The sequence below is a fragment of the Neoarius graeffei genome, chromosome 4 (genome assembly GCF_027579695.1).
Source record: "Neoarius graeffei isolate fNeoGra1 chromosome 4, fNeoGra1.pri, whole genome shotgun sequence".
In the NCBI taxonomy this organism is placed as follows: Eukaryota; Metazoa; Chordata; class Actinopteri; order Siluriformes; family Ariidae; genus Neoarius; species Neoarius graeffei.
In genome coordinates, this window is record NC_083572.1 from 111442767 (window position 1) to 111464960 (window position 22194).

The 22194-nt window shown below is 41.4% G+C and overlaps 1 protein-coding gene across 1 annotated transcript in view; it reads right to left on the reverse strand.

Moving 5' to 3' along the window:
- Window positions 1–22194, reverse strand: part of oca2 (oculocutaneous albinism II) — a 315932-nt gene that overhangs the window by 163165 nt on the left and 130573 nt on the right. The window contains exon 15 of the mRNA XM_060918405.1: window positions 5032–5164. Within this exon, the coding sequence (XP_060774388.1) occupies window positions 5032–5164 (133 nt within the window). The remainder of the gene's footprint in view (window positions 1–5031; window positions 5165–22194) is intronic.

Below are 22194 nucleotides of genomic sequence, written 5' to 3' on the forward strand. Positions count from 1 at the left end.
TTGTTCACCAGATGCTGTGGAATGATAGTATTGAATGCTGAACTGAAGTCCAGGAACAGCATCCGCACATGAATGTTCTTCTCCTCCAGGTGTGCAAGGCTCAGGTGAAGAGCGGAGGAGATGGTGTCTTCAGTGGAGCGGCTTAGCTGGTAGGCAAACTGGAAGGGGTCGAATGTGGGAGGGAGCCTGGAGGTGATGTACTCCTTTACCAGCCTCTCAAAGCACTTCATCATAATGGGAGTGAGTGCGACAGGCCGGTAGTCATTGAGTGATGTGATATGAGGGTTTTTTGGCACTGGGATGATGGTGGCAGTCTTGAAACATGATGGGACTTTGGCTTGATCCAGTGAGGTGTTGATGTCGTCTGTTAGAACATGAGCCAGCTGGTCTGCACATTCCCTAAGCACCTGACCAGGAATATTATCGGGGCCCGGGACCTTTTGTGTGTTGACTCTCCTCAGAGTCCTCCGCACCTCCGCTGTATCAAGACAGAGAGCCTTTTCATCTTGATGGGGAACAGCTTTCACTGCAGGAGTGTTATTTAGTGCCTCAAACCTCCCAAAGAAGTTACTGAATTTATTTAGGAAGTCTGCATCATCATCACACTCGGGAGGGGCTATCCTGTAGTTTATGATAGCCCATATGCCTTTCCACATACCCCTGGTGTTGGTGGTATCGTGGAAAAAGTCCTTGATTTTTTGACTATGAGCACACTTTGCTAATCTGATGGCACGGTTCAAATTAGCTCTTGTTGTTCTCAGTGCCTCTTGTCACCAGACTTGAAGGCTAAGTTCTGTGCCTTTAGCATTTTGCATATTTCATAAGTCATCCAGGGCTTTTGGTTGGCCCGGGTGGTGATGTTCTTTATGTTGCTGACGTCCTCCATGCATTTATTGATGTAGGCTGACACGGACATGGCATATTCATCTATGTTGGTTTGATCATTATAAGTGGCAGCTTCCTTGAACATGTCCCAGTCCGTGCACTCAAAACAGTCTTGTAGTGCCTCCATAGCCCCCTCAGACCACACCCTCACCTGCCTCACTGTAGGTTTCCATCTGATCAGCAGGGGCTTATATGCAGGGATCAGCATAACAGATAAATGGTCAGAAGAGCCAAGGTGGGGGCGGGGGACTGTTTTGAATGCATCCTTCATGTTGGTGTAAGCCGTGTCTAATGTGTTCACTCCCCTGGTTGCACAATCCACATGCTGGTGAAAATGAGGGAGGACTGTCTTCATATTGGCCTGGTTAAAATCCCCAGCCACAATGAAAAAGCCCTCAGTGTGAGGGGCTTGCAGCTCACTGATGGTCCGGTAGAGAACACTCATAGCCTCCTTTGTGTTAGCGCTGGGGGGCACATACACAGCAGTGATGGAAACTAAAGTAAACTCCCTGGGAAGATAGAATGGTCTACAATTTACAGTTAGAAGCTCAATGTCTGGTGAGCAATGGCTCGAGACAATCTTAACATTTTTACACCAACGGTTATTGATATAAATACACAAACCACCCTCTCGGGATTTACCACTTAGTGCGCAGCTCCTGTTGGCACGAAACATAGCTAGCCCCTTGATGCTAACAACACTGTCCGGGATTGAAGAGTTAAGCCATGTCTCTGTCAGAATTATAGCGCAGCAGTTCCTCAACTCTCGTTTTGATGTTAATTCCAGCTGCAGATGATCCATTTTGTTCTCCAGGGAGTGAACGTTAGTGAGGAAGACGGATGGAAGCAGCATTTTATAAGGATTAGCTTTTAGCTTAGCTGTTAGCCCCCCCGACAACCATGCTTCTGCCTTCGGTCACACCGCCTCCACTTACTCCTCCATCGGCTTGTGCTGCTAGGGGAGTCCGCTGCACTGTAGGCCCCTGGGTCTTGCTGGCGCAGCACTCCAAGGCTACGCAAACACTTCCGAGTAGTTGTGTCTACAAAGCCGAAATCACTTATTACTTATCGTAATTCCAGCAAGTGCTGGCGACTATCTATAAACTTACTGAGAGATATTACTGACTTACAAAGTGGCATATTTTGATTGAGAAAACTGTAACTGTCACAAGCCCATGCAGCCGAACAGGGCGCCACCATCTTGGAATGTGTACTTTGTTCAAAAAGAAGGGTTCTTTGAGATCCACTGGTTTTACTGGAACCCTTTCTGACAGGAAAATACTTTCAGAAGGACACTCAAAGCAGTCAAATTGATTGATTGGCAAATTAATTGGAATTGTAAGCATATTGTTAAATGAAACCAGATTTGGTGGTCTAGATGCTGTTGATAACCCCTGTCTCTTCCACTCAACAGCAACGTCGGAGATGTGAACTAAGCATAGGTGATTTCAATAATCTGATCACAGAGCCCAGATAATCCACTTAATCAGGTGAGTAAGCCGACTCTGAATACAAGGAACTTTCCCAATGGAAATATTGACATAACCTTTGGAGTTCAGTTGCTGACTTGGAGTGCAGCCCACTGTGAACAAGAACGTCTCTTTCTCCAAAATATTACAGCTTTTATTTGGTTGGTCTACTGTTGGAATTTGAGCTTTTTAGCATAAATGTGTTGATACATGAAGAAAAAGAAGAAGAAGAAGAAGAAGAAGAAGAAGAAGAAGAAGAAGAAGGTTTCTATTAGCTCTTTTACCATGAGTTGGCCTTGTGGTTAGCATGTGTACCTCTCGACTGGGAGATTGTGAGTTTTGATTGATTGATTGATTCCGAACAGTTCAACTCATGGTCAGGTTGTACCAAAGACCATCATAAAAATGGCATGCCACAATACAGAGGAGAGGAGGGAGTCAAACTCTTGTGGTTACCAGAGAACCCCCCCCCACTGTAACAGACAAGAGCTGAGGCCTACTAAAATGGAGATTGGTGCCACCCATTGTGCCTTGTGGCATGGGAAGGATTTTGATTGATTAGCTCTGTTCCACCAGAAGGTTGCTGGTGCCGCTGCAGACCCAGTTCTACCTTGGTGCCTTTAAGAACTGGCCCAGATTTCGACAGATTTGAAAACTGAACAGATTTTGGGGTTATTTCCATTGACATGGTATCAGTATAACATTTGCAGGGGAAAATCATGGCAGACAGAACCCATCTGTTTCGCTTACTTTTTATAAATTTACTTTTAAAGTCATTCCATCTCCCATTTGAAGGTTGCCTGTGTGTAGCAATTTCTGATTTCGCTCATATTTTATCAAAACGGTGAAGTTCTTGCAATGGCCCCTCCCATAACCACCAACAGTGGTCAGTGGTTCCAACTTTGGGACCAATAATTTTACCATGATGGTGCTAGCTTTTTGGCACCAGCACCACTCTTTGTTTTTGGTTGAAATGTGTGGAACTGGTTCTAGATCAAGCCCTAGGACAGTGTCGGTGAAAAAGGGTTATATGTAGAAACATTCAACAAAGTGGTTTCCTTTCATAAACTGTTTTCACCCTGTAGAACCCTTAATTATCCAATGAGCCTTAAAAGAACCCTTGAAAAAGCCGTTTTTTTGTATTACCCGAGTCAGTGTAAGGTCCAAACTCCAAATTATTGCTCATTATTACATGTCAGGAATTAGTTTTGTGTTGTTGAGTGTTGTAGATTTTATTAACGTTATTAATGTATAAAGTTATTTTACTTTTTAGCTCCATATTGATTTGTGAGTGTAATATCAACAAGAGACAAATGATCTCTAATTGTAGAATCAACCGAACAGTAAATACGGCACTTTGTGCCTCGCAGGACACATGTGGACGTCACCTATGACAGGATTTATAGATTTAATAGCGCAGCATTAGAGTCGGAACAGGATTGTGTAATAAGGCTAAAAGCAACATTGGAGAAAAGCGTCCAATAAATGGGACCATAATAAAATAAAAAGTTGTATATCACTTGCTAAAGAGCATGACTGTACAGCAGAAAAAGTATAGGCACCTGTATAATGGTATTTATGAGGTCATCACTGTGAACCACATCTGGTGAGGGATCGTACTGTACTGTATTTCAGCCCGACACTGAGGCACTGACAGGAGCTTTAACGGGAATTTCAGTGGGATGAATTAAAACAGTATTATATGTGACACGGTGACACTCTCAGCACCTGATCCTCCGAGTGTGTCAGAGACTTAAACTGAATCTAAAGCCACAACTCTGTATTTGAGATAACTAATTTTAAAAAGTGTACGATTTGATTGATTACCTTATTTTGGACACTGATCCTGATATATTGCGGTGTAATGGAATGCCACAATCTGCAGTTAATCTTAGTTAATACTGTATTTGGATTTTTCTTAATACTGTCTTAACTATTATTAATGTTTAAGATTAATTAAAATATCTTAAAGATTAATATAAATTATTAATATAATAAAGCTATATGATATTAATAAAATATATTATATTATATATAAGATTAACATAATATAAAAAATAAAAATCTTTAAGATTAATTCTAATGTTAATCTTAGTTAAATACTGTATTTGGATGTAAATGCAAACGTGGCTGTGGTCTAAACCAAGAGTCTGTGGAAAAATCTCCAGACCTTACTTAATTCATCTCTAAGACACTTTTTCAGCACTTATTTATTACAGTTATTAAGGGGCGTGGCTTTGGATAAGCTCATGTCATGTTATGATGTCAGAACTGCATCAGGTATGCAAATTATATGCAAATTTAGCCACACAACATGATTGCTAAGCTGGACAGCTCACCAACTTAGTTAACACTGATAATAAATGAAATCATGGTCGTTATGGAAACATGGGATCTATTTAGCCAGGTTTGGCTACTCGTATGTAAATGATAATGCTCCTGAAATCCAACTTGTACATATCAAACAGTGACAAATCCAAGCTCAAGAGCTAGCATTTAAAGAGCCAGCTAGTTTTTTGGCATGGCATGAGTGCATTTCTAATTTGCATATGCATGCATATTCATAGATTGTTGTACTATTATTGTTAATAAAATTCAATGTGTTCTGATTCTTTCTTTATCATGTTTATGTACATATTATCATGTGTTTATTATGTTTATTTTATTCTCCACTCACCCACAATCTCACTGGACTCTTTGTTGTAGAGTTTTTTATTCCAGTACAGAATCCTCAGAAAGGGAAATGAGGTCAAAAGCACCAGGCAGATACCCAGGAACATGTAGCCTGTAAACGCAGCAAAATCCATTCCCTGGGGAAAAGGGGAAAAAATGGCAGGAAATACTCATCTGCTGTAAATTTTTTAGCATCTCACAAACCAGACATAGAACGTTTGCTGAACCGATATAGGAAGATGCCATTTTGACTGGCGTTTACATTAACTGACCAAACACAAACAAGGATCTCTCATTTACCCTCCACTACCTGCTTCAAGCTAAAATTTTGAATAACTTATTACAAGAGAGATACATTTAGCATTTCTTTTCCAATTCACAGGCTATATCAAGCTGAGAGCCAGTCAGATTGCAGACTTCAATATCCTGAATCTTCCAGCCAGAAAAGTGTACAAAACAGAACCAGCTAGTTTCTCTGTGGTGAAAAAGTGGTATGGTCTCCATCATAGATAATATTTAACTTGAATTCCGCATCACTGGTCTGGCATAACCATGTCATAAGCTGTCATTACAGTATATGTCAAGTTCCATAGCTGTGTTATATTCTGTTCTGTTACCATAAAAATTAACTGATATCATGACAACTTGGCAACGTCAAGTGTTTCCAAGTTGTCCCTAGTTAGGATATGCTCTAAGGCAGCTCTTATAACACACACTATACTGTACATAAGTCATTGTAAACCATATAAATGAAGAAATACTGCTTTCTGATTGGTTGACCCCTCTAATGTAGCCCTCAAGAGTTTTTTGGCTCTACATTAAACCTTTAAGAGTTCCCTCACAGGGGTAAAAACCGAAAAATCCTTAAGGTTTCTAGATTTAAGGAAGTAAAAAATGTATTCAGTTATGAAACAATGCACCATGTCATGCCTAGCCCTTTATAAAAAGCCTCTATAGAATTAACGATAAGATATATCCAGCCATCCATAACTGCTTATCCTGTGCAGGGTCACGGGTAAGCTGGAGCCTATCCCAGTTGACTATGGGCAAGAGGCGGGGTACACCCTGGACAAGGCACCAGATTATCACAGGGCTGACACATAGAGACAGACAATTCACACTCACATTCACACCTACGGTCAATTTGGAGCCACCAATTATCCTAACCTGCATGTCTTTGGACTGTGGGGGAAACCGGAGCACTCAAAGGAAACCCACACAGATACGGGGAGAACATGCAAACTCCGCACAGAAAGGCCCCTTTCAGCCACTGGGCTCGAACCCAGAACCTTCTTGCTGTGAGGCAACAGTGCTAACCACTACACCACTGTGCCGCACCAATAAGATATAACAGAACCCAAACACTGTTTTAAGAAAATAGACATCATATGAAGCCATATGGCATTTCCATCATGTGTTTATGCTTGTCATTATGAAATACTACAATAAAACTGTTGAATGAAAGCATATACCAACTAGAGCACCAAAATGAGCATGAGTACATGACTCAAGTTTATAAAAATACCCACAACGAATGAATGCTGATTATCCACTTTATTTGTGGTGGTTCCACCCACTTGATTACTTAATTAGTACAATGTTGCAAGAATATCTGATTGGGAAGCTATGGCCTAGATGCAGCTTTGGGACCAAAAGGTCGCTGGTTTGATTCTCTGGACCATTAGGAATGGCTTTAGTGCCCTTGAGCAAGGCACCTAATGCCCTTGCTTGAAATTCTTGAAGACGTCTCACCTCTCATCCAAAAGGCTTCTTCAGTTCTGTCTGACTAGTGGAGAGTTCCAGGTATTTATCCTCTAGTGGACCAAAAGCAACCCTAAGGACAGCCGTTGAGGTCACATGGGTCTGTGAAGGTTCTCAGTCACCTAGGTCATCATAATCCGTAGGTGCTAAAGAAGGCAACTGGACTTGCTTGAAATCCTTGAAGAGTGAGTCATAAATGATGGCAGAGAGAGCCAATGATCTACAGATCACCCTAACAACCCTCTTGGCTGCTAACACCATTCACACCCGGCCTCCAGTGACCCTAACACCTACAGGATGACTGAGAGGGTCAACGATCCATGTGACCTCAATGACTCTCCTTAGGGTTGCTTTTGGTCCACTAGAGGATAAATACCTGGAACTCTCCACTAGTCAAACAGAACTGAAGAAGCCTTTTGGATGAGAGGTGAAACATCTTCAAGGATTTCAAGTAAGTCCAGTTGCCTTCTTTAGCACCTACAGTTTCTTTGTGATGCTCTTCCCCCAATCCCAGATAAATTATTCTTCATTCATTCATTCATTCATTCATTCATTTTCTATTCCACTTATCCATTGCGAGTCGCAGGGAAGCTGGAGCCAATCACAGCTGACATCTGGTGAGAGGCACAGCACACCTGGGACAGGTCACCAATCCATCGCAGGACCAACACAGAGAGACAGACAGCCATTCACACTCACAGACACACCCATGGACAATCTAGAGTAGCCAATTGAACTAATCTGTATGTCTTTGGACTGTGAGAGGAAACCAGAGTACCCAGAGGAAACACGCAGGCAAAAGGACAGCATGTTACTCCACAGAGAAAGGCCCAGTTGGCTTTGGAGCTCAAACCCAGGACCTTCTTGCTGTGAGGTGACAGTGCAAATTCTTCTTAAAAAACCCAATACACATAGAAAAATTGTAGAAGTCAAGGTTTTCTTCCTTTTCAACAATAGGGGGATGCAAAATTTTGCACTTACCTGTGCAAATTAAGTCCTTAATTTATTGTATAAACAAATAATTATGAGACGATCAAGTCGGAAAACGAAGGAATGTATTCGAAACATGACAATGTTGATACTGTAAGACTCATTATGTCTATATGAATTGCACAGGAGTAATAAACATCTCAAGTCAGAATTGATGTGGTGAGGCTTTTAATAATGTTTTTTTTATTATTGTTATTATTATTATTTTCCACCTCGTGCCTCCCATGTGAACATGTCTCCACAATTAAACCACAGAGCAGAACAAATATGACAGCTAGTGAGCTGGTATTTCCTGTACAAACATGCATAAAGATGTTTTTGTCCTATTTATTTCTAATAGTGTTTCTATTTAAACGTGATAAAGCTTTCATTTTCACTTTCATCAGTAGGGTTTTATCAACCGATTCTCATCTGGGTTCCACCAAATGAACCTGACAGAAACCGAAAACACATACACACACAGCTGTATTGAAAATATTTTACGCTCTAATAAATGCACTGATTTCTATGCAGCACATGAGGTGCACCACAAACACGGACTGAAACTTCAATAAAAATCACCGAGCAGAAACCCAGGACTTATAGTTCTGCTTGGGAATTAATGTACAAGATAAGAAGAGGTGATGGAGGGGGACAACTGATCGCAAAACAAGATAGCAGATAGAGCAAATCAGCGCTCTGGAGCATAATGCTAGAACACTGAGCTCAAGATAAGACTTAAGAGTCTTCTGATGCAGTCTCATAAGTCCTTGAGAGAAGCAAAGTTCTTGTAGACAGTGGTTTCATTGTGCATCACTGAGTGTCAAGAAGAAGCTGGAAAACACAGAATAGGGGAGAGAGAGAGGGAGACAGCATGGAAAACTGGTGTACAGTGACCTCTACAGGAGATATGCAGAGACTCTACAAGCAAAGAGAAGAAGAATGGCAATCACGGTACATCACGAGGTCTCATCAGTTACACGGTGGAAGAGAGCGCAATAAAATCTTTGCCAAATTCTGTACCAGACTGGGGGATCCCCATGTCAGATTATATGAAGATCCTCTTACGATAGACCTGTGTTTAAAGGAAATGCGTCCATTCCGGTAATGTCATCAATCAGCGTGATCCTATTTCAGAAATCAGATGAGCATGAACATAAACATTCTTCTAACCGATTTTGAGGTAATAAGGAGATTTTGTCTGTCCGTTAACCCGATTCACTGCCCCCGTGAGTCCATAACATCTACTACTAGCATTAGCTAACTTGCTAATAGTAGGCATATCAGACGCTCGCTGGCCGTGGTGTGAAAATTGTCCATGCAGACGCTCATCTGAGTTTCCAAACATTATATTGTCATTGCTTAACTTTTGAATATTTTCTCTTGCTTTCCAAAGAAATGTATCTGATTAAAATCTGTTCAGTGCTTTGGGAGTTGAAGTTGGTACAACATAGTAAAAACTTTGCTCGGTACAACATAGTAAAAACTCTGCTTGCGTGACGTCGGGAAACTGCCGGTGCTTTTCTTTTTGAGTCAAAGGAAAGCGGTCAGGCTCTCCCTCTCTCGCTCTCTCTCTTTCTTCTGATCAGTTTCCCACTGGATTACTCATGAATATCAGTCAGATCACTTTTATAGTTCTCTCGCTCTCACTGTTTCTGATAAAGGATTCAGCAAAATTTTCCCTCTGCTAGTTTTGATGTTCTGATTCACGGGAGACTTTGAAGTGAGTTTTCAGAGCTTTACCTACTTATTTTTTCAACTCAAATTGATTCATGTAAATAAATAACTATTTTAGAATATAACTGGAGTTGTTTTGATGAAAAATATTGAGATCTTAGTGGCCAGAATGAGATTTAAAAAAAAACGGAAGTCAGAAACGCGAGTGTCAGTTTCAGTTCAGTTAATGTGAATTGTTTATTGGATGTGGATCAGACAGTTTTTTCGAGGTTCGCCTTGAAAGCTGTGAATATTAATCGAAATAATCATTTTTATTCTTTCATATAAACACGAGTAGGCCCTACTGAGAAACACAAAGGCCGACAGAGCACAGAGAGAGGATTATAAATAATCTTTTAATTTTTTTTTTATTTTGATAGAGAATGATAGATGTGAGACATTCAGTGCTTACTGATGCATATTTTATAATTAACACTGATTTCTCCTTCTTTGTGATGTTTAAATGAGAGTTAAGATCAGCTTCATATTGCACAAATAAAGCCATTTGGTGAAACTTTGAAGAAGAGAGTGTACTGATTTAACATTTTTAAAACTAATTAGCATAAATAATGCTAATTAATACTAATTTGCATAATTTGTTTTTACTATTTTTTCAAGCTTTGTATTCAGTATACAACCATCTATGTGCTGCCAATTTCCATGTAAATATCTTAAAAAATAGAAGGTATTCAGAAAAATCATTTGATCTCATTCGTTAAGGATCCCGTTATGTAATACAACGTCAGTTTTCTAAAAATTAAGCCGTTTCTTCAATCTTTGATTTGTAACATCTCAAGAACGGATAAACATATTTTAATTCTGTAAAAAGTCTGCTGTTTAACATTCATTTCTGAATTAAATGAGAGCAGTTTCAAGCAATTTGGATTGAATTTGAATTTTCACCTGATATGCCTACTAACAGGATTTCTGAGAAGATGCTGTAAAGTCTATATTTAAAAAAATAAATAAATAAAATAACAAATAAAAACATTGTTAACCTAGGCCTCCTGATTATTCATAACTCTTCCTTTTCACTTGCATTAGCCAGCTAGTTAACATGCGCTAACTCGGTGCAATATGTATACTGCTCCTACTTATTCAGGTGACATTGGGCATACCTAACAACCTGGGTTTTCTTTCCCTCCCCCACCCCAAATCTGTCCCTCTGAGTTACATGGAGTCAACAGGAAATCTTTTGGTGGAGAGGGTGGAGACCTCGACTGGCTATCGTAGCCTGCAGGGAATCGGCCGTCAGACTTCTGTCGCATGTCCCAGACCCGGTGAAATGTAAATGAATTGTCTTGGCCAGCTCTAAGGGTCCCATCTGCATCTCATCATTGCTGAGGAGTGTGCTCCCATCACCCAATCAAGCATCCAGCCAGAGCAGGTCATGATATATTTTTTACCATATTAACATGCCATTGTTGTGTATTACGCCTGATGTAAAGACTCTCGTCTCTGCGAGCCTACCACACAGACTTAATACTTGTGTCATTTTTAGGGCATACCTAACAACATGTGTTTTCTTTCTCTCCCCCCCCCAATCTGTCCCTCTGAGTTACATGTTGATCCTGGGATTGAGATGCTGGCCTCTTCTGTCCCTCGGACCTGCTTGATCCATCATGGTGCCCTGTGTCTGGTCGGAGTTTTATCGCATCGCTCCTGTGAAGGACGGCCCCATGAGGATAGTTGAGGGTTATACCTGGAGGATGCTCTTGACTCTTACAGTAATGCTTTTATGGCTGAGGACTACAGTTGTCTTGCTAACTTTAGGACTGCAGTTGTCATGAACAGTTTTGCACTCAAGTTTCCATCAATGAAGAGTTTATAACATCAACGAAACTGACGTCATGTTAAAACTGTTAATGTTATAGTCATGTTGTCTGTTGTTGCCCAAATGAGGATGGGTTCCCTTTTGAGTCTGGTTCCTCTCGAGGTTTCTTCCTCATGTCGTCTGAGGGAGTTTTTCCTTGCCACCGTCGCCACAGGCTTGCTCATTGGGGATAGATTAGGGATAAAATTAGCTCATGTTTTAAGTTGTTCAAATTCTGTAAAGCTGCTTTGTGACAATGTTTATTGTTAAAAGCGCTGTACAAATAAACTTGACTTGACTTGGCTAACTGCTTTAATTTCCAAGCTACATGCTCAAACAGCAATTATTAGCCAGCTAGCTAACATGAGCGATCTGGACAGGATTTCTAAAAGGTCTTTAAGCTAAATTTAAGCCAAAAATAAAAGTTTATAATGTTCATTCACCATTAGCATTAGACAGCTCGAAAACTTGAACCAACTTTTGCTAAATAGCGACCTACTAACCATATCCAGCTATCTTACAGAATCACTATCCTGAGTGGATTTCTGAGTTGTATTTAAAGCCTCAGTCACAACCAGCCATACCGGTACGTGCTGTTACGGCCAGCCTACGTGCAAAAAACGCAAGAAACACATGGAGGGTGCATGTGTGACGTGCTGATTTTCGAGCTGTAGACTGGCCACAGAGGTTCTTTGTCATGTCAAACAAACTCTACAGGCGCTTACTTTTTTTCAGGTTGCAAGACAAACTTACGACCAACATGCGTCTTTCTCCACGAACAAAAAAAACGCAGCGATTTGGGAAACACCAAAAATCACACGGCCAAAAAAATCGTACGTCTGGTTGTGACCTAGGCTTTAATAATCTCATTTTCACTGTTAGACGTAGCCAAATAGAAAACTGTACTACCAATGAGTAAAGATTAGCGAGTTAACCTAGTATCCTATTAGCCTGTTAGCTAACATAGGCTAACCTGACAGGATTTCGGAAAGGATTCTAAGCCATTTTAGAAATGTTCTGATTCTTCACTGTTAGAATTAGAAAGACAGAAAGTCTGAACTAACTGCTAACATTTGCTAAATAGCTAACAGAATTTCAGATTCATAACAGTTCATGTGAATCATGGCTCACAGAGATAGCATAAGCTAATTCAGAGCTCTGATAATGCTAGCTACATATCTTCAATTTATCTCTCAACAAAAATACAGAAATACTGATTTCTCAGCTACTCAAAGTAGTTTTCTGTTCATTTCTTTTTTTGTATGATTAATAGTAACAGATAAGGGTCTCAGTCAAAAGCTATTGCTAATGAGTAAACAAAAATAAGTGTGAGGAAAGCAAATGAACACAAACTGCATAATTTGCAGTCATTTAAGCTCCAGCATTGAAAAATCAAAGAAACTCCGAGAAACTGGGAGAAAACAAGGCAGATTTTGGTTACACGCTCTATGAATGCCATATGTAAAATGACATGCATATGTACATAACATGTTAGAATGCATTCACAAGGCATTATATACATTATTATAATTATGAAAAGGCATTAAAGTTTGTAGCACTGTTTATCTTGCATTTATTAATTATTAAAATGATTGATTACAATGAGTGCTTATAACACATTATATCACCATTATATCTTGTCATAATGGACGATACAAAATGGGGCTTGGTGACGTAACATATTATGAACACTACTTATAATGCATCACAAAGACAGCTATAAAGCATCATGCATTTTTATAAATACAGTGGTGCTTGAAAGTTTGTGAACCCTTTAGAATTTTCTATATTTCTGTATAAATATGACCTAAAACATCATCAGATTTTCACACAAGTCCTAAAAGTAGATAAAGAGAACCCAGTTAAACAAATGAGACAAAAATATTATACTTGGTCATTTATTTATTGAGGAAAATGATCCCATATTACATCTGTGAGTGGCAAAAGTACCGGTATGTGAACCTTTGCTTTCAGTATCTGGTGTGACCCCCTTGTGCAGCAATAACTGCAACTAAACGTTTGCGGTAACTGTTGATCAGTCCTGCACACCGGCTTGGAGGAATTTTAGCCCGTTCCTCCATACAGAACAGCTTCAACTCTGGGATGTTGGTGGGTTTCCTCACATGAACTGCTTGCTTCAGGTCCTTCCACAACATTTCCATTGGATTAAGGTCAGGATTTTGACTTGGCCATTCCAAAACATTAACTTTATTCTTCTTTAACCATTCTTTGGTAGAACAACTTGTGTGCTTAGGGTCGTTGTCTTGCTGCATGACCCACTTTCTCTTAAGATTCAGTTCATGGGCAGATGTCCTGACATTTTCCTTTAGAATTTGCTGGTATAATTCAGAGTTCATTGTTCCATCAATGATGGCAAGCCGTCCTGGCCCAGATGCAGCAAAACAGGCCCAAACCATGATACTACCACCACCATGTTTCACAGATGGGATAAGGTTCTTATGCTGGAATGCAGTGTTTTCCTTTCTTCAAACATAACGCTTCTCATTTAAACCAAAAAGTTCTATTTTGGTCTCATCCATCCACAAAACATTCTTCCAATAGCCTTCTGGCTTGTCCACGTGATCTTTAGCAAACTGCAGACGAGCAGCAATGTTCTTTTTGGAGAGTAGTGGCTTTCTCCTTGCAACCCTGCCATGCACACCATTGTTGTTCAGTGTTCTCCTGATGGTGGGCTCATGAACATTAACATTAGCCAATGTGAGAGAGGCCTTCAGTTGCTTAGAAGTTACCCTGGGGTCCTTTGTGACCTTGCCGACTATTACACACCTTACTCTTGGAGTGATCTTTGTTGGTCGACCACTCCTGGGGAGGGTAACAATGGGCTTGAATTTCCTCCATTTGTACACAATCTGTCTGACTGTGGATCGGTGTAGTCCAAACTCTTTAGAGATGGTTTTGTAACCTTTTCCAGCCTGATGAGCATCAACAACGCTTTTTCTGAGGTCCTCAGAAATCTCCTTTGTTCATGCCATGATACACTTCCACAAACATGTGTTGTGAAGATCAGACTTTGATAGATCCCTGTTCTTTAAATAAAACAGGGTGCCCACTCACACCTGATTGTCATCCCATTGATTGAAAACACCTGACTCTAATTTCACCTTCAAATTAACTGTTAATCCTAGAGGTTCACATACTTTTGCCACTCACAGATATGTAATATTGGATCATTTTCCTCAATAAATAAATGACCAAGTATAATATTTTTGTCTCATTTGTTTAACTGGGTTCTCTTTATCTACTTTTAGGACTTGTGTGAAAATCTGATGATGTTTTAAGTCATATTTATGCAGAAATATAGAAAATTCTAAAGGGTTCACAAACTTTCAAGCACCACTGTAATAATAACAACAACAACAACAACAACGTATATAATGCCTTATGAACCCATTATAACATGATGATACCCAGCCCACAAACCTGAGACCATCCTCCTGCCATTCTCTACACATCTCTACTTCACCCACATCCACAGATGGACGCACACACACACACACACACACACACACACACACACACACACACACACACACACACACACACGCTGACGAGGTTTAACCCAGAACTGTGCAGCAGATGGAATCTCTACATGATGGCTTGTACTGTACAACACTTTAAACACACAGCACCATTTCTATTTTCTAGCACAGCTGCAAAATCACAGGTTTACCTCAATGCACTCGTTCAAACACATTATTGTTTCCATAGTAACAACTCATTCACAAAGACTTGCGATGTTTGGAAGCGTTGGTCTCGTGAACTCTCCTGTGAGAAGACGTTCATGTAACATTTCTGGACAGAGTCTCCAGTGTCAGTGCTTTGTAACAGTCATGGGTAAAGTTGTATCCTTGGTATCAGATTATTTAGCACAAAAGTCTTTTAGTACAAGTTCTAAAGTCTCTTAGGACGACTCTGGATTATGGTCACAATAATCAAAATAAACACTCATTTTGATATAGGAAGGGGTTTATTATGATTGCTTCGGGACTGGAAGGCAGAATTTCTGCTGCTGTGCATGTTAAGGATCAGTTGTTGATCCCTGAAACGTGGACTGAAAATCTGATGCTTTGGTGTCTTTGGATATTTGTAGTTTAGCCATAACAAACCTTGAATTGTGGGCACCTTCACAGATAACTTCAGTCACTTCTGATCATATCATAAATTCAACTGACTGTCAATAATTATGCATTTGCTGAATTAATTAACCGGGGGGGTTATGTCTCTTACCCTGCTTGAGAACGTGTTTTGCCGACTAAGAGCAGAATCTATTCCTAAAAACTTACTCAAATTATTAAAAGTCCATTTTATATCACATATTACTGTTTTCCTATGAATTTGCCTAATAAAGCTACAAAGGCTTTAACTGAAAAAAGACCATGTGTAGACTCATCTGTGTTCTTAAGAGACATTATAGAGACTAAACTTTTGTTCCAACACATAAGGACTCGGACTTACCCGAATGTTCGACTGGCTTACTCTAGTCCTTGTCAAGGAATAGTCTTGTAAGAGATTTGTCTAGTCTCTGCTTTCTCCTACGTAACTTTCTCTACACTGGCCTTTGGAAGTTTTTACCTGGCAAGGAATCTGGTATACAATCCCGCACTTTTCCTCCTTGGGAGTTTTATCCTTGGGGGCAACAAGAAGACTTCTCAGGGTGGAGGTGGGTTTTATGCAAGTTTTTATCCCATGGGATCTGAAGAGCCTCTGGAGCGCTTCAGATTGTCCTCTGATGTAGGGAAGGCCCCTGTTGTTCTGTCCTGGGTCTTTTTGTCGGTGTTGTTCCCTCGGTTGACGGGGTTTGGGTTGGGGTTTGGGTCAATGCACTTCCAAAGGCCAGTGCAGAGAAAGTTACATCTGAGAAACAGAATGCTCATTGAAAACCAGGTTCTCAGAACACAAACGACCCAGCTTGACAATGTCAGAGATATCACAACACATCCATTTAGAATCACCAGGACATACAGTCACGCTCGATACAGTGAAAATACTAGACAGTGACCCATTAAACCACCACTGCGATGCTTACAATTTAGACCTACAATATAAAGCTAGAGTTAGCATGCATGTGTTTTGTAGTCTTTGAGCAGGTAATCAATACAGTCCATGCAAGACCATGGCCCTGAACTTGACTTGAGCTCACAGCTGATGTCAGAGAAGGGTATTCTGCACTGATTGGCTGAGTGTGTGCAGTATCCTGCGTTGATTGGATGAACGATGCACAATTAATATTCAGAGGTAACTTGTGCAAAAATGGCAGAGCCTTCAAGCCGGATACAAGTGAGCAAAACACCAACGGGTTGCAGCTTAATTACAGAGATTTTCACAAAGAAAACTCGGAAAACAGCTCAGCAACAGTAGCAGAGCATAGTTGTGAGACCGCAATGGCCAGTTCACTGCATGTTGCTGACCAGCTCAAGTCTGACAGTGAGAGTATTTAGTCATCCGCACTATCGCCAAAATTTAATGATCCGTATTTTGAACAACTCGTGCCACGTTGCATCACCATTCACTTTGTTTGATGTGAAATAAACTGCAGTTTCCTTTGGGACAGTACACTGCTTGTGAGATGCCAGTGGGTATTCTATTGATTTTGGTTTTTTTCTGTTTTTCAGATGGGAATTCAGTAAAATTATAAGTAAAATATAGCCTTTTCCCCAACATGTTGAACTGGTAAAAATCAGCTCTAGATGTTACCAGAAGCCATGAAACAAACATTTATATTTCAAAATTTTCCAGGGGAGCATGCCCCCCAGACCACTCTAACTTACAGTACACACTGCCTACGGCACTGTGTTCTTTGCACCTCACTGTGCTCTGGGGGCCATTAGTCTTTCCAGTTTTTCCAGGGAAACCCTGAGAAGTGTCTGCTGGTCTATGCTAATTCATTCTCTCAGGTGGCTAAATCTAGAGTAGTTTCAGTCTCCCTTAAGATGTGAATTGTGGGCAGGGTTTACTAAAATATATTGAAGGTGTATCATGTCTGTAGAGCTCAGAACCATATTCTGCAATGGGTAGAAGCATGGTGTGAGAGTGTTAAATTTGGTGATATTTGTTACCTCTTCCTGTTCAGTTAGGTTTACCAGTTCTCTTTAGTGTCAGGTCAGGGACTGTGGGCTCTGCTACTAACATTGTAACCCAGTAGAACCTGCCACATGGACAGGTGGTTGGTGTCTAAACTGGCTCCCCAACCCACATTTATGCTGGTGAGGAAGGTGGCATGACACCCATCAGGATTAAAAACAAGACCTGTTAAAGGGCACATGAGCTCACTGTTAGAGCCACCGGCCATCATGCAAACCAGGGACGGGCAGACAGAGCTCCTAGCTGATTTTAAACCTCCACTGCCTTGCAGCCATATCCAATCACAGAAAAGGCTATGGAAGTAAATCCAGAGAGAGAAAATCCAGAGTGGAGTGGTTGGATGTCAATAACGATCTCTTTCCGGCATTTCTTTGGATCCCATCAGTGTAGCCAAGAGGGGGGCCCTAAGGTCTGAGCAGTGCAAGACCACCATACATCATTGCCCAGGCTTGCGCCATGGAGAGGTCACTCCAGTCTTATCACCCAGTGAGAGCACAACATGGAAGACAGAAGTTACAGGTTATAAGTGCCTGCTTGACTGGTGTAAAGTTGGACGCCATGGGTTGTCCTTGACGGTGGGAGGGATCAACACATCCCGTTGGTCAACTATCATGCACATGAAGCTGGGCAGCCTCTGGCCAGTAAGGTGTTGACCCACCATGGTCTGCCTGCTTCAGTGGGTGCCTGGAGTTTAGAGCTTCTCACTTAACAAACAGATCATTAGCCATGTACCTATTACCAGTTCCCTCTCAAGCCCACTTAAACTCACTGACCTCACTCCTGATTAGGTTGTATACATGCCTCAAACCTATCTCCATCATCACTTCTCACAGACCCAGAAGCTTTCCTCTACAAACCAAAGGCCAAACGACCAGTAACCTCATCTACCCTCCACGGTTGTCCCAGTCTCAAACAGTGGTGGTAGGTGGCCTCTGAAACTGCCAGTATGCTGGGAAGCTAAAGCTAATTTAATCTCAGCTTTAGCTTCCCACTACTCTCTTGACTTTCTGGCACTAACTGAGACCTGGATATCTCCACAGAACTCAAACACACTGGCTGCTCTATACTCTGCTTATACTTTCTCTTACACTCCATGTAAAACTGGCAGGAGTAGTGGTACAGGTCTGCTGTTGGTGCTTCCCACCTGTCCCCCATCTCATCTCAACATCTCATATTTAAAATTCCATGCAGTTACAGTTACCCCTCAGATTGATCTTCTCATCATTGTCATCTATCACCCTCCTGGTCCCCTAGGATATTTTCTTGAAGAAATGGACACACTTCTCAGTCTTTTCCCTACTGACTGTCCTTGGAGACTTCAACCTCCAATCTTCAGTCCTCAAGTCTTCTCCCTTTATGCATTCCTTCTCCCTGACACTCAACAGCTACCCTCCCATACACAAGGGAGGAAATGCCCTGGACCTGGCCACTACTTAATCCACTGGCTCCTCCTGATCTGTCCTCTCTGACTGCCGAAGACTTTGCCACCTTTTTGGATGGGAAGGATGAAAAGATCTTCCAGAGCTTCATGCCTACCACAACTCCTACACTACACACTCAGGATTCTCCTTCTCTTTCATTTGTACACTTTCCAAATCTAACAACAGAAAAGATCCTATAAGTCATCTTGTCCTGTAATCCTACCACCAGCCCACTGGATCCAATCCCATCCACAGTGCTCCAGACCATCTCACAAGACCTCCTCCTCTTCATCACTACTATCATCAATGGCTCCATAACATCTGGTCATGTTCCAACTGCATTCATGAAAGCAACAGTTATTCCCATACTGAAGAAACCCACTCTGGATCCCTCAGACACACTGTCTACAATCAACTGACTCTTTACCTTTCACAGAACAACCTCCAAAATCTTAACCAGTCTGGCTTCAAAGCTGCACATTCCATAGAGAGACAACCCTTTGGGCTGTCACTGAAAATCTATGTGCTGCTAGATCTACATGCTGCTTGCCCATCATCATGAGTCTTGGAATTCATGGCACAGCGTGGCATTGGTTTGCTTTCTACCTGGAAGTTTGGTCACATCAGGTGACGTAGAGAGGATCCACATCTTCTCCACACAGACTCTCCACTGGTGTCCTTCAAGGCTCAGTACTTGGTGCTCTTCTGTTCTCCATCTATACTCAATCTATTGGTGAGGTTATTTCTTTACATTGGTTCTCAAACCACTGCTATGCAAATGACACTCAACTCCTCCTCTCCTTCCCTTCTTCAGACACTTATGTTTCTGCTCTCAACTCAGCATGTCAAGCAGATATTTTGTCATCATCTGAAACTTGATCCCAGAAAAACTGAGCTGCTGTTAATCCCAGGTAACATTGCATTACTGGCATTTAGCAGATGACCTTATCCAGAGCAACATACAACTTACCCAGAGCAGCCTGGGGAGCAGTTGGGGGTTAGGTGCCTTGCTCAAGGGCATTTCAGCCATTCATGCTGGTCCAGGGAATCAAACTGGTGACCTCTTGGTCGCAAAGCTGCTTCTCTAACTATTAGGCCATGGCTTACCAGTGATGTCAGGATCTTGTGGTCTCACTTTCAGTCACTGGACATAACTTTACTGTAACACCATGACACGAAGTGTTTTATTTCTTACAGTTTTTCCTTTCAGTCTGGATCTTATCATAAATCTGCTTTCTTGGTGTGGTTTGTAACGCCAGAGCGAATACTCATCTAGGGGTGGAGCTTGTTTGATTTAAACAGCTGTAACTTATAAATGCTTTGATATCATGAGACTCCGTTCAGGTGTTTACAGAGCTCTACCTCTCAGCTTTAAAACATTCCTGTCCATTTGAAACAATTTGAAAATGCTCAGGTGCACCCAGTAGGTGGCAATAGTACTTCATAAAGTGTTAACTCAAATACTTCAAGAATAACATTAAGAGCTGCGTATTGCGTGGAAGATGAAGGTGAAAAACATGACAATAAGGTGGAACTACTGATTAATGTTATACTTCAACGCAAAGTGTTCATCCGGATCTTATCGTAAATCTGCGTTCTCGGTGTGGTTTGTAACGCCGGAGCGAAATTACATCGCAAGTACATTATCTAATAAAATAAATTACACACCACACAGTAACGATCTGATCGTCAGCAGTGATACACTGAGTACCAGCACATTCGTAACACACAATACACACGCAACAGGCGTCATGTGAGCCGTGACATCAGTGTTATCAGGACAGGTCACGTAAAAAGTAAAGGAGTGTTTCTCAGCAATCACTCGACTGATTGAAGTGAATTTTTAATGTTGCGTCTTTGTGCTACTTTTCTTTAACTTTCCTGTGATAAAGGATCCGGATCCAGTTCAGGTCCCAGAAGATCCACAGGATAATTACAGCCCGAGAGATGATTTAAGTGTCTCATCACTCATTGCAGCTGTGCGAATCAACACAAACAGCCTACAGACACATATACTTCATTCACACACACGGGGTTTGGTTAATTTAGGTCACATGTGTCACACTGAATAAAGCATAAAGCATCCCACACAATGTTAACACCATCTCTCTCTCTCTCTCTCTCTTTCTGTCTGTCTGTTTCTCCCTCTGTGACTTTCTGTTTCTCTCTTTCTGTCTCTCTTCCCCTCTGTCTGTCTGTCCCCTCACTGTGTTTCTGTCTGTCTGTGTCTGTCTGTTTCTCCCTCTGTTTTTCTATCTCTGTAACTCTGTCTCCATTTCTGTCTCTCTCTGTCTGTCTCCCTCACTCTGTTTCTTTCTGCCTGTCTGTCCGCTTCTCTCTCTCTCACTGACACTCTGTCTGTCTGTCTCTCTCTCTCTCTTTCAGTCTGTCTCTCCCTCTGTGACTCTCCATTTCTCTCTCTCTCTCTCTGTCACTCTCTCTGTTTCTCTGTCTTTCTGTCTGTCTCTCCCTCTGTGAGCTTTTCTCTGTTTCTGTCTCTATCTGTTAGTCTGTCTCCCCCTCTTTCTGTCTGTCTGTCTTGCTCCATGTCTGTCTCTCTCTTTCTGTCTCTCTCCCTCCACCCCCTTCTCTCTAGCTTTCTCTCAAATACACACACACACACACACACACACACACCTCCAAAACATGACACGCAATTACATTTATACATGGGTCCCAGATCAAACACATTCCCATCTCACACACACACACACACACACACACACCCCAGGAGGGGTCTGTGTGTCGTCTGGGTTTCAGTGACTTGCCCATTTATTGCATCATCTTAGTGAAAATACACTTAATTACACACACACACACACACACACACACACACACACACCATGGTTTTTATGGAGGGAATCCAGAGGGTGTCAGAAGGCAGAAGTAACCCATTCGGACCCCGCGTGTTCAGTCTCAGTGAGAAACCTGAGAGGGTGTGATTAATATTCGTTAGTGCACATGTAGGATTTAACAACACCGAATATCACAGACATGAAACGCTGTGAAACCGGACACATTTTTATTATCAGAAAATAAAATACCCCAAACAGGAACTGTAAAGCTGCAACAGTCCGAGGAGCAGCAAATGAAAAGACATGGAACATAGTACAGGGTTCTCACGTCACTCAGGAGTTACACATCTGCATTACTCACAATACACATCTGCATTACTGACAATACACATTTGCATCCACATCATCTAGAGAGCAAAGCTTCACTAATCTGCTACCATTTCTAACAGTTCTTTGTTTGCTTTGAGTTCACGGTGAACATTTTTGCAAACACACACAAGCAGTCTGAGGAGGTAGTTCTCATCGAACAAACATGGACGCCGGACTGAGGGAAGATGTTTACCAAGATGGAAATTCTCCCAACAAAATAT